We start from the raw sequence: 13,115 nt of genomic DNA on the forward strand, positions 1-13,115 counted from the left end.
ATCCAGATTCCCAAACAGTGATTCAGATTTTGACTCCAGATCAGACCAGAGCACAATCTGAATAGCTGGATCAGGCCTCAAATAAAATTGGAGGTGTGCACAACCCTAATATATATGTGCTCCAGTTTGTACACACAATGAGCTTCCAGTATATACATACATGGAGTCACTGCCAACTCACTTTAACAGAAGGGCTGCTTCCCACATACAAAGAAATAGTCATCTAAAGCTGCACTTTCTACTGAAGTGAATTGGGCTTCAGTAAATCACTGCACAGGGGTAAAAACATTTGCTAAAATCATCACATGTTCAAGGCTTCAAATCTTTCTTAGATGGAAACTGTCTGGAAAATATCCAGTTAATGTTCAGTTAAAGGCAGAAAAACAATACTAATACATAGTACATTGATATTAATACATAATACACAATACATTAATACAATATATGCATACACATACATAGACCTAGTTGCAGACATCTATTGAATATCTTTATCTACCTGCAAAGTAACCTCAAATAAAAAGGAAGTGCTCCTACAGCGTATTTCGTAACCTGGTGTCCCCAAAGTATTTTGGGCTGTAGTTCCCATCATCCCTACCAGAATGGGGTCATGCTGTCTGAATTTGCTGAGTATGATGAAAATTGTATCCCAACACATCTAGTAAGAGTAGGTTTGTGGGGAACATTTACAGAACTTTTGAAAGACACTCAGGTGTGTGTGTGTGTGTGTGTGTGTGTGTGTATACATACTGATAACAAATGGAAATGTCATGGATTTGATTTCATTTTAGTTCATCCTTGGGTTTGGTCAGATAGCTCTCTGGGTCTCTGATATGTGGGTAGAAGTAAAGAATACTGCTCAGCAACTGGTATCCAAAGCCTATCTACTCAAATATCTACTATTTGAGACTAGGCTATACTAAGAATTTCCTCTCATTGATTAAAATGCTCAGATGATAACATGTTTTTCAGACAGCATATGCCACCTGCTGCTGCATTTATTTTAACACATATGAACACTTTGCTAGGGGCAGCAAATGGAACATTAAGTACCATCCATGCATGATATATTGGTTTAAAAGCCCCCATTAAAGTGTCAAATGTGCAGGAAATAATTTTGCACATATGGCTAACGTACTGTATCTAGAAACCTTCTGCTGATTTCGTTTCTTGGAAACACTGAAGTCAGCACTGTTATGCTAGATTTATATATCCATATAAGTGGAACTACCAGTTGGTCTGTAGACACTGTGCTGAAAGTTGAAAAGCCTTTGTACATTTCATTATAAATTTATTTACAGTTTTTCATTAAAATGGAGTTGTCTGCACTGACCCAAAAAAAAAAAATCAGCCTCATTTTTCTGGTCCACAACACCCTTGTAGAGACTGTTAACATCCCTAAACAGCATTGTGTCTTCTTTTTTTACTTCAGTGAATGGAGCACATGCATCCCCCCCCCCCCAATAAAGTGCTTGCTTGCTCACTTGTGTGGAGATCTTACACAGTCCCTCCTTCCTGATTCCCCCCTATATATACATTGCAGATCTCAACATGGTTGAGTGAGCAAATGATGGGAGTGTTGTGTGTAAGATTTTCACATGACCAAGCAAGTAAGTGATCAGGGGAAAGAGAGAATTTGCATGCCCCCATTCACTGAAATAAAAACAAAGATGATACACTGCTGATCAGCAGGGAGGACTGGAGTGCGAGGAGGAGTACAAAGATTAAAAACAAATGGTAACACTTAGACAACAGGGAAGAAGAGGAAGGGGTGTAGCCTGGTCTAACTCCTCACTTCTGATCTCATGGCTGAACATACAGTGAAATAAGAAAACATAGTGGCTCACACCAAGCTTGCCAGACCCAACCAGTCCCACCTACCAAAAACTCCTCCTGTCCCCAGCCTCTCATGAAAACTAAAAACTTTGAATGTGGACCACACATAGGAAAATCTGGATTTTTAGAAGTTCGAAGTAAAAGGTGACTTTTTAGAAATCAGATTAAAGCCCTCTGAACTACATCCACCGCCAATTTGCAGCAACCTCCCTGCAAATCACCAAAAAGTCAAGTGCCTAGTTTGTGATCACTACAAGATGAAGCCAGTTGTTTTCTTCAGTGTAAGCAAGGTCAGAATAAGGTTTCAATACTAAACACATTGTCTGGGAAATACATCCCACTAAATTCAGTGGGACGTAGTTCTGAGTAAACCTGCTTGAGAGTCTAGTGCCTGAATGCAGTCTGTGCACACTTTATTAGAAGTCAGTTTTGTCATATATGAGGCTTACGTCCATGTAGACAAGTATAAAAACCTCCTAAAAACTTCTATCATGGCACTAGTTCTAGATTTATTCATATTTAGGAGCTTATCCCATGGCTTAATAAATTGATTTACCTCTATCCAGCTTAAAGCTTAATTTGGGCAGCATCCTGATGTTATCAGAAGGTTTTGCTGCTGAATTTGCCACCCAAATACATCCCAGGTGTATCCCCACTTCCAGGAGTGCTTATCCTGGATCTTTTCAGATCCAGGGGTTTTCTGAGTTAAGAAAATGGTTGCCGGAGCACTCCTGGAAGCGGGGATGCACCCAGGATGTATTCAGGTGGCAAATTCAGTGGCAAAAAACTTGAGATAATATCAGGATACCACCTATATTAAGATTTAAGCAGGGTAGAAGTAAATCAATTTATTAATCTATGCAATAAGGTCCTTATAATAGACTAACTAAAATCAGTTAAGTTAATATATACAATTTATGTCAAAGTGATGTCAAGGAATCTATTCCAAAACTGGACAATTTACAGCCTACTGTATATACACAATTTTTTAAAAGTTTCTTGCTTAAATTCACCCTTGATTTTCCTTTGAGACAAAGTGCACAAGGAGCGCATGCCTTGTTTTCAAGCCAAACATTCTCCCATAAACTTCCCAGAAATGCAACTCAGTTTAAAGCAATGCATGTGCCCCAAGAGCACTTTGGTCTAACAGGGAAGATTTGTAATGGCAAATTTTGAAGTATAGTGTGGTGGGGTAGAGTAGGCTGCAGCCTCCTAATAGGTTCCAAAGAGGACAGTTTGGCTCCGTCTTCCCAGATCTACTGTTGATATTTCCCATCAGGTCAGCTTTACTTTATGGCATCCCTATGAGTGAGAGAGACTTCCAAGAGCCCCAGTCATCAACAGTGGTGCTCAAGTCTTGCAAACTCAGGACCATGGCTTCCTTGATCAATGGAATCAATCTATCTGTAATGTGGGATTCATCTTTTTCCTACTGCCTTTCATTTCCCCCCAGTATTACTATCTTTTCAGTACCCAAGTTTGTTGCCTGAGCAGAGGATTGACACACAAGGAAACTGACAACATAGAGATCTGGGACTTAGGACTCCTTTATTCACAGGGTGCTGGAATGAGTAATGAGAAAACAGGGCTCCAGGTGGTCTAAAATGCATATCCTGAAAAGCCTTATTTGGTGAAAACTTGGAAAGTCATGGCGTACATGAAATCAAAAATTCACTCCCGTTCGATATGTGAAATATTCAGTTAAAAATGTATTTATGCTCAAAGTGTTCTCAAAAAGAGCAGTAAGGTACAGTGGTTTATTATAAACCACCTAGGGATATAGTGCATGCAAGACACAACAGAGGCTTAGTTTTTATCACTCTGTGTGTAGTTTAGATGTTATTTGCAACAACTGTGTTGCTGCTAGTTTACTTCAAAGGAATGTTGATTGAGGCCTGAGGTAAAACAGAGCTGCTTGTGCTGAGAAGAGGCTATGCTTTGCTCTTTCTCTGAGTTTGGTATGTACTCTTCCTTTACGTCATGCAAAAAGGATCATGTTTGTTAAAACATTTGCTTGTTAAAATAAAGAATCGTTGTGCAACTGGCTCCCATAGAAATGAATGGCGTCTGGAAGAACATCGCACTATCATGTTATTGCGCAATTTTGGTGGCGCAAACATTGCGCGATAGGCAGGAAAAATCACCAAAAACTCGCATCTGATAAACTCCAGTGATAGCAAACAAAGCAGCAGCTACCAAATTTCAACTGCCCTGTTTGCAATGTCAGCTACTGTACTTGTATGGTATCCATGGGGTACCATACACTGACCTGGCAAAGTTTTTCATCTCTGAAATGGGACAAGTTGTTTCTGACTGCCCTACCCAATGGGTGCCATTCACTCTTATGGCAAATGATTGATTGGTAAATAAGCTCTGCTGTTGGGTAGCCTCACTGACATGAATTACCACCATGGGATGCTAGATGACAAACTGAACTCAAATGGCACTTTCCCTCCAACACATATCCTATATCTCAAAATAATTATAAAAATGAATTGTTTAAATCTCACCAAAACTGCTACATTGTTTTGGACTGCAGAAAATAAATAATGTATCAAATAATTACCTTGTTTATTATTAAATGATTTCCTAGTAGTAGCCCAGAATATTCAATTGCATTGCTGGCCCAATTTCCAACATTTAACCATCTTCTTCTACAACAGAGAGCAATTGCATCAAATAAGGAAGTAATTACATACTGAACAAATGCTTCCTAGTATCCATGAATGGGTCTTAAGAAGTGGGTAGTGGAGAGAGAGGAAAAAGAATGTGGTTTTTACCTTTATAGGTACTTTATGTCCTATACTGGAGGCTTTACGCGACTGCTTCTGAGTCTTCATGGAGTAGATCCTTTCCTTATTTGATTGCCCTGGTGCTTTTCAGCTTAAAATGAGGTTCATACAAGTATGAAAGAAAGTATAAGTTAAAAGGGCCTGTTTTTTATCTGAAGTATAACATAATACTCTGATATAGCAGAATGTTTTTGAAGGATCTTGTGGTATTTAATTGTACATCACATCTGCTATTGTGTATAGTGTTGCCGGTATATTCAGGTTTTATAGCTTCCAGTAATAGCAGATTATTGTGATAAATGATTCATATCAACTACAAGTGACACCTTTTAAAATTTCCATATCTGGCAACTCTAAAGCGTTTCTTCAATGCTTCAGCAGACCCCCATGGCCGAAAGCTGCTTTATGATTAATTTCATCTCAATGTGGTAATTAGCATGCTTTGAAGTGATTCCTGGAAAACATGCTAATAGAGGCGGCAGATTAACCCAGAAATATTTTTAGTCCAAAGTGCAATGTACATACACCCAAGAATAAATGAGTTTCCCCTTGAAATTTCTAGGCTTTTTATTGCTTTTGATCAAAGAAAAAGGGTGTTAATAGGAATACTGCAAAAAGGGCACAAAGGTCCTAACAGTGGAAAATTAGAATAAGGCACTTGGAAGAGAAATCCCTCATTCAGATAGAAACAAAGGCTAGGTAGGGATGGGAATTTCTAAAAGTGCCCACCCTCCTTTTTGGTAAAATATATGGCTATTCAATTAACTGGTCCAAGTCAGAAATACTGCCAGTGGGAGACAAGACAGACTCTAGCATATTTAAAGCATGGCAGTTTCAATATTGCCCAAATTCTATTTTTTATTTAATTTAATTATCCCTAGGGATTACCTCAGATGATTAATCTTAATATAAGTAATCTGATAAAATATACTGCACAAGATTTAAAGAGATGGGCAAGCTTAAAGATGACTCTGTGGGGGAAGGTAAATATGGTTAAAATGGATGTCATACCTAAAACTGTTTATGTTATTTGTGGAATTCCTCTACTTATACCTTACAAGTATTTTCAAAAACTAAATGCATTGTTTAAGAGGGGGTTTTTTTTGGGGGGGGGGGGGGGAGTTCATCTCATCCTAGAATTTCAATGAAAAGGATCCAAATTCCAATTAAAGAGGGTGGGTACAGCCTTTCAGATCTTCATACATACACTGGTCATATCTGTGATCTTGTATTATTTTTGGACATATAAATTTAAAGTAAGTAATCCACCATGGACAGCCTTGGAGTCTTCATTTCTGACACCTCAATTCAACTAGACAATACTTGGCTCTCTCTCTCTCTCCATATATATATATATATATGCAGTGTTTTGCCAACAATTTCAACAGTTAGAACTCAAAGATACTGTTTCATCAATTGCAGTTTGACCCATTCAGTCATGCCACATTGACTTTATAGGGAAATCCAGATTTGAAAATTGGTAAGGAACCATTTTTATGGAAAGTATGGGCCAACAATGGGATTGTTATTTTAAATCAGATACTTGGTGCTGATGATGGGGTTTTGCCCTTTTCAATTGAAAAGAGAAGTTTAAACAATCTTTATCAGCTAAACGGCCATATCTACAACTGAAACATTTGTAACAATCCAGATTTGACCTTATAGTTTTAAGAGAATTTGAAGTTCCTTTAATGAATATAAAAGCACTCCCAAGAGATGATTGTCCAACCTCTGTTTAAACATCTCCAAAGAAGGTGCGTCCCCTACCCTACAAGGCAGTTCATTCCACTGCTGAATGTTTTGTTCTTCCTAATGTTTAGGTTAAAAAAATATTCTTGTAACTTGAATCCATCAGTTTATATCCCAGTCTCTGGAACAGCAGAAAGCAAACTTGCTCCATCATTCCTTCAAATGTTTAATGATGACTGTGATATTACCTCTCAATCTTCTCCAAGCTAATCTTATCTAGCTCCCTAAGCCTTTCTTCAAAGGACCTGGTTTCCAGAATTGTATCCTGACACTGGAAATAGTTCTCAGGTAGAGCCCTGGGCACTAGAAGGATATGACTGAGGCCTTGTCTACATGAACAAATTACCCTGAATTCCCCCCAGGTTCACTGCATCCTGTTTAACCCCAAATCAGGTGCAGACTGTTTTCACCCACACCTGATTTGGAGCTTCCTCTTCCTAACTCACATTTAAACAACTCACCTGTTGTTGTGGGGTTTTAGCTCTCTTCGCAGCAATGATGGTGGCTGTGTTCACTCATTGCCCCTGTGAGTTGCTTGACACTGCCCATATGGGCACAAGTTACTCTGAGATGTCAGTAACATGGCTGGGTGGCTCAAGCAGTGGTGCTGGGTGACAAACAGGGACTGTTTGGGAAAGCAGCCAACCTTTGTTCAATGAGAGACCAAAACGGGGAGCAGAAGAGATCAGGAAATGGCGGGGGGGGGATTTGGGGCCATAGTGATCTCTGTACTTCAAGATGTATGGTACTGCATACAGAAGCAGCCTGAGACATTTTGCTGCTTGCCTCTTTCTCCAAGTCAATCTGCATAGTTATTTTATTTGTTTATTTAAAATCCCACTATTTACAAATGTGGGACCCAAAGGTAGCCAAGTTAGTTTGGCATATATAAGACTGCAAATCCCACAATCTCCTTTCCTGGCAATAAATGAAAACAGAGGAGAAGAGAAGGAATAGGTGGAGCTAACCATTCACTGCCTTTCCATGAGGGCCAAAGTCTTCTGCAGGGCCCACTCTCGTAGGGTGGGATAGTATAAAGACTGGTGAATCAAAATGTACTCTTCAGCTATTTTATTACTTTTGAATCATTTCTAAAATATAAGATAACCTTTGGTACAGTGGAGCTGCATGCTAACTCGTGTGCTTTAAAAAAAACAACCCTGCTTACAGATAAGAAAGAGGCAGTTTTTATCAAATACCTGCCTACTTTTGTGAAGTTATTCTACACCTGTTTTTTCATCTAGCCCTATTTTAAAACAGTCTATTTGATGCAGACAAATTATGGTCATTAAGGCTACAATCCTATTCACCCTTACCTGGAAGTAAGTCCCACTTATCATGGTGACTCTCACTTCTGACTAGACATGCAAACAATTGGGGTATATTGCAGGAAGATGCAAATAAGGAAGTGGTGGCACCATTTATAATTCTGAAATGACATGTTTAGACTTCAGCTGCTTCTTCCATGCTAAATCAATTCACACATTTTATTTCCAATTCCACATTCCACTTTGTGACTGACAGTTATTTCCTTCCTTTTTCAATTTGTTTTTTATTCACATGACTTGAAACAGCAGAGATTTCACAAGGATTGAAATGTCAACTGTGATCTTAGATGAATGTGTTCTTGGTGGCCATAAGTGGGATGGAAGAACTGAGGATGCTTGGGCATCTGGCTTGTGCATATAACAAGGCTGTCAGACTCTTGATTAAATGAAGACAGGTCCTAGACATAAAGGATGCTATTCACCAAATTTGAGCTGTGTTCTGCAATCTCCATTTTAGTGATGCTTATGTAGGAAACAAATAGCTATTCTTTAAATGCCTTTTGAGACCACTCTCACACAAAATGGAGGGGGGAGAGAGGAGAGCTGCATGGGAAACAGGGTGGATGGGTGTATAATTTCATCCTATCTTAATATGAGAGATGTACATTCCTTAATAATCTCCATTACTAAGCCAAAGAGCCAGTATTGTCAAAGACATGTGGCCAACATGACTACACAGAATGCTGTTAACATTCCCATCAAAGTAGTAACTATTTATCTACTTTCACTTGCATGCTTTCAAACTGCTAGACTGGCAGAAGTTGGGACTAGTGACAGGAGCTCACCCCATCATGCAGCACACGGGCCTTGAACTGCCAGCCTCCCAGTCTTGCAATCAACAGAGTTAACATCTTAACCACTTGAGCCACCACATCCATGTGTGTGTGTGTGTGTGTGTGTGTGTGTGTGTGTGTGTGTGTGTGTATATATATATATATATATATATTCTAAATATAAATATGTTATATTTACTACATTCCATTTATTAACCATTTTATTATAGTAAAAAATGAGGGCTATGTTTAATGTCATAGTAAAATTATTTGCACTGTCCAATATGTCTCTGAGACTTGCATATTTTCACAGTTCAAATAGTAGTATCTAATCTGAGGATAGGAGTAGAATTCACTTCTCCTTACATTCGCTTAAACATTGAGTTGCTTGGAAACAAATGCATCAGATCTTATCTGGGACCCTCAGACTTTTTGTTGTGCCTTTCCGACTTATATTAACCCAAAGACAACCCTGTCATGGGGCTTCCTGGGCCAGAGTGGGGATTCGAATCCTGGCCTCCCAGTGTTCTAGTCCAACACTCAACTCACTGCACGACACTAACTCTCGCTAATTGCAAACTGGAAGGGCAAAACAAAATGGAAGAAAGTTAATAGTTGCTAAGTTTACACATGTGTGGTGAGATATTTGTGAGTTTGTTGTTGTTTAATTGTGAATTCACTTGTTGGTTTGGATATCAGGAGCAGGAATGCACAAAGCATTGAATGTTATTTCTGAAAGGCGATGGGTTGATATTTGATGTTCCATCTAACAAAATCATTGTGTTACTTGTTATTTAAACAATAATGTATGACTAAAATATTACTAATGCATTACTTTTCAATTTCTTTCTTTTTTACAATTTCAATATAATTGAAATTGAAAAATGCTATCCAGATAGCCAAAAAATCCCAATGAAAAATACCTGTGTTTTTTTTAAACAAATAATAAACTTTTCTGCTTACAAACTCTTTACAGGTTTGTACAGTGTTTCAGAAACATAATGTGGGTAAATCATCATTATTCCCTAAAGTAACATGTTACAGATAAAGTCATTATTTGTAACAGGTTTCTTCCAAGTAGAGATCTGAATCTGAATCTGAGATGTGGTCTGAAATTCATTGCATTTCTCCAAATCCCATCTGCATTTTCCCCTCCCCTTTTGTATCAAACTGTAAGTGTGTGGGTTTTTTTTTTTTTCAATACCCAATATGAAGTTCAATGCAATGCAATCCATATGTATTTAACTGTGCATATTTTTTTAACTGTATGCATTTTAGCCAGATGGGTTTAAAATTATGCGTACAGTTCTGTGTACACTGTATTTATCTGAATGCCCCATAAGCCACACAAATGTGTCAGTTCTTAGGATAAAGTGTGTTTCTTCTTTCAACAAGACATGACAGATGCAAAAAGCTACTTTCCTTGACACTATAAAATTCAACAAAATCTTGTTTGTTCCTATTTCCTATTTTGTTTCTATTTCTACACACAGGCCAAGTTTTCAGTATTCTACATCTCTCTCCTATTGGATGGATTGGGGGAAAGAATCAAAAATGGGCTGTGTCAGCATTTTCTTTTCAAGCTATGCAAGTGGAGAAGGGCTTTAATTTCACTATAATCATGTGCAACACCAGTGGCACACATTTCCATTTCCATTAAATGACGCATCTAGCTTCAGCCTTACAAGGCCGCTCTAAATCCAGATTTCCCACTATTAGTGCACATCTTTGAGATGTAAAGTTTGGTTCGAATCTGTGCTAGAAATGCAGTGAAGTATGTGTAAAATCATAGGCTGAATGAAAAGAACTAAGATTGTAAATACAGAAAATAGGTTATCCTTCTTGGGGGAAACCCATCTCCCCACGATGAGTTTTGCCAAACAAATACATTGTTGTGCGTCGCTAAAAAAATTGTTACTAACATGTCATGGTGAGTGATACACAAGTGTACATTTGTTAATGATAGTAATTATCAAGTGGTCCTAAATAACCATTTTTCCTCATTAATTTTTTTTCCCGGTGCCTTTGATTTAGTAGAAAACCAATAGGCAATTTAGTTTTAATAATCTTCTTTCTCTCTGCAAGAGAGATGCTAAGGGCAGTATTTTTCATCTGCAGTTTCCCTGGATTTCTCTGTTGTTGTTACAGAATGCCTTGTAGTTATTGCTTTAATTTGTTCTCATTTTAAGAGCCAAGAAAAGCTGGCTCAGAAGCCCAACCAGTTTCTGTGAAAGTAGCTGCACCAGGTAAATGATTATATTTTTTCTTCTTTCTTTATTTCATTCTCATTTAATCACCCTTTTCTGTCTCCATACATCTTTTTTTTATTTCATTGCACCATAGCACCATCTTCTGGTTAATAGGAATGAAATATTTTTGTTGCTCTGTCTCGGCTAATAAATAGTGGAGGGCTGTCTCAACAGACAGTAAATGTCAAGAGTTCCTTCCATGTGTCATAGTGAGCATCTGAGACAAGAAAGGGAAGCTCATAACTCATCTGGGACTGAAAGTAGGGGAGTATATCCCATTCAAAAAAAGGCCTCACTTCTAAGTAGACAGACATCCTTATGACTAGATAAATCACTTTTCCCTCTCTCCTTGTAATGTGTAATCCATTTGGAGGCATTGTTTGCATGTGTATTTTCTTCTTCCCAGATTAACAAGAAACTAGTGCAGACCATTTCAAATACAATTACTTTTTTTTTGTTTTGCTTCACAATCTATAAATTCCTGCTTTATGAGAAGACAATGCTCATTCTGAACTGTATTTTTCATTTGAAAATATAATATCAACACTTAAAACATCTTCTGGGGAATTGTAGCAACGTATCTCATCTCAGTGAAGATGTCCAACAGCAAAAGTATATTTTCATTATAAAGTGATTACTATTTCTAGTGAGACACCAACAACACCACTGTGGTGACACATGAAATACAAATTATTTCCTTTTATTGGCTGACCCACAAGGGGAATAAAGACAGCAGACACAAGAATCTGGATTGAAGAAGGACCACTTTATTGACCTCTTAACTATTTAACAATTTAAAATTTGTGATAAGCAATAGGGAAGAGCAACCTGGCGAGAGAGCAATTGAAGCAATATGTCTCCAGCAGACACATTTTCAGTTTACCCTGGGTGAACCAGAGCCCCAAGGAGCCCTGAATACCAAGTTGCCACTGGCTGGCCTTGTGATGGAAGACAAACCCAGAGAATCCCTCACCCAAATCATGGTGACTTAAAGTGAGGGCACAGCCCCCAGGTCAGCCCTAAGGGTAGTGTCTAAATCTGCCCTCTGGATAGGGAAGATTCAGACAATAAGGAGGGGCAGAATTCAAAGATGCAGCCATGTTTGTCTGGAATATCACTATGCAAAGGGATCTTGTAGCACCTTTGAGACTGAATGGAAGAATCTGTAGCATTTGTAGCCCTATTCCCACACCAGACCAGCCAACAGGGCTCCCATCTCCTGTTGCAAATCACCCATAAACAAGATATTCCCTACATGCTACGGATTATTTTGCACTTAGTCTCAAAGGTGCAGCAAGATCCCTTTGTATACTGAGGAGGAGGCAGTTTGCCAGGAATCTGCAGTTCCTGATGACGGTGGTCTCTCCAAGTTCAAGGCACTGGAGGCTGAGGAAGAGGGGGCACTGCTTCCCAGCAGGAGGCTGTAGATGCTGAAGACAATGTACCATCCTTTACTGAGTAATGGAAAGGCAGAGTGATTGTGTCATTCCCAGTGGCTATCAAGTCTGAGATCCAGGCCTAAGTAGGCACTTCATCTTGAAACAGCTGCTTATAAATCTCCCAGTATTTTCCTACAACTTTGTTGCTGACAGTTGTCTTATTTTAGTGACTGGCAGTACTCTTGGCTTTGTGTTTTCTTGAACTTGGAATGGCTACAATTTGACTGATTGATTTACTCCTTGCTGGTTTCATCCCCAGCTCCCTAAGTCATTCCTCGTAGGGCATGGTTTCCAGACCCTTCACCATCTTAGTTGCCCTCCTTTGGACACACTCCAGTTTCTCAACATCCTTTGTGAATTGTGGTACCCAGAACTGGACACAGTATTCCAGGTGGGGCCTGAGAATAGAGTGGCATTATTACTTCCCTTGATCTAGACACTATACTTCTATTGATGCTCCAAAGAACAGGAACCTGAACAATAGATGCAAGCTACAGGAAAAGAGATTCCACCTCAACCTTAGGAAGAACTTCCTGACAGTAAGAGCTGTTCGACAGTGGAACACACTCCCTTGGAGTGTAGTGGAGTCTCCTTCTTTGGAGGTCTTTAAGCAGAGGCTGGATGGCCATCTATTGGGGATGCTTTGATTGGATTTCCTGCATGGCAGGGGGTTGGACTGGATGGCCCGTGCAGTCTCTTCCAACTCTATGAGTCTATGATTCTATGATGCAGCCTAAAATTGCATTGGCCTTTTTAGCTGCCTCATCCCACTGTTGACTCATGTTCAACTTATGGTCTACTTGGACTCCTAGATCCCTTTCACATGTGGTCTCCTTAAGCCAGGTGTCCCCCATTCTATATTTGTGCATTTTGTTGTTCTGCCCTAGGTGCAGTACCATTATTATTATTATTATTATTATTATTATTATTATTATTATTATTATTATTA

General features: G+C 38.8%; 1 protein-coding gene across 1 annotated transcript in view; it reads left to right on the forward strand.

The window, feature by feature from the left end:
• Positions 1 to 13,115, forward strand: part of LOC121925175 (triadin-like) — a 180,222-nt gene that overhangs the window by 86,398 nt on the left and 80,709 nt on the right. Inside the window, exon 13 of the mRNA XM_042457013.1 lies at positions 10,668 to 10,724. Coding sequence (XP_042312947.1) covers positions 10,668 to 10,724 — 57 coding nt within the window. The remainder of the gene's footprint in view (positions 1 to 10,667; positions 10,725 to 13,115) is intronic.

The sequence above is a fragment of the Sceloporus undulatus genome, chromosome 1 (genome assembly GCF_019175285.1).
Source record: "Sceloporus undulatus isolate JIND9_A2432 ecotype Alabama chromosome 1, SceUnd_v1.1, whole genome shotgun sequence".
Taxonomy (NCBI): Eukaryota; Metazoa; Chordata; class Lepidosauria; order Squamata; family Phrynosomatidae; genus Sceloporus; species Sceloporus undulatus.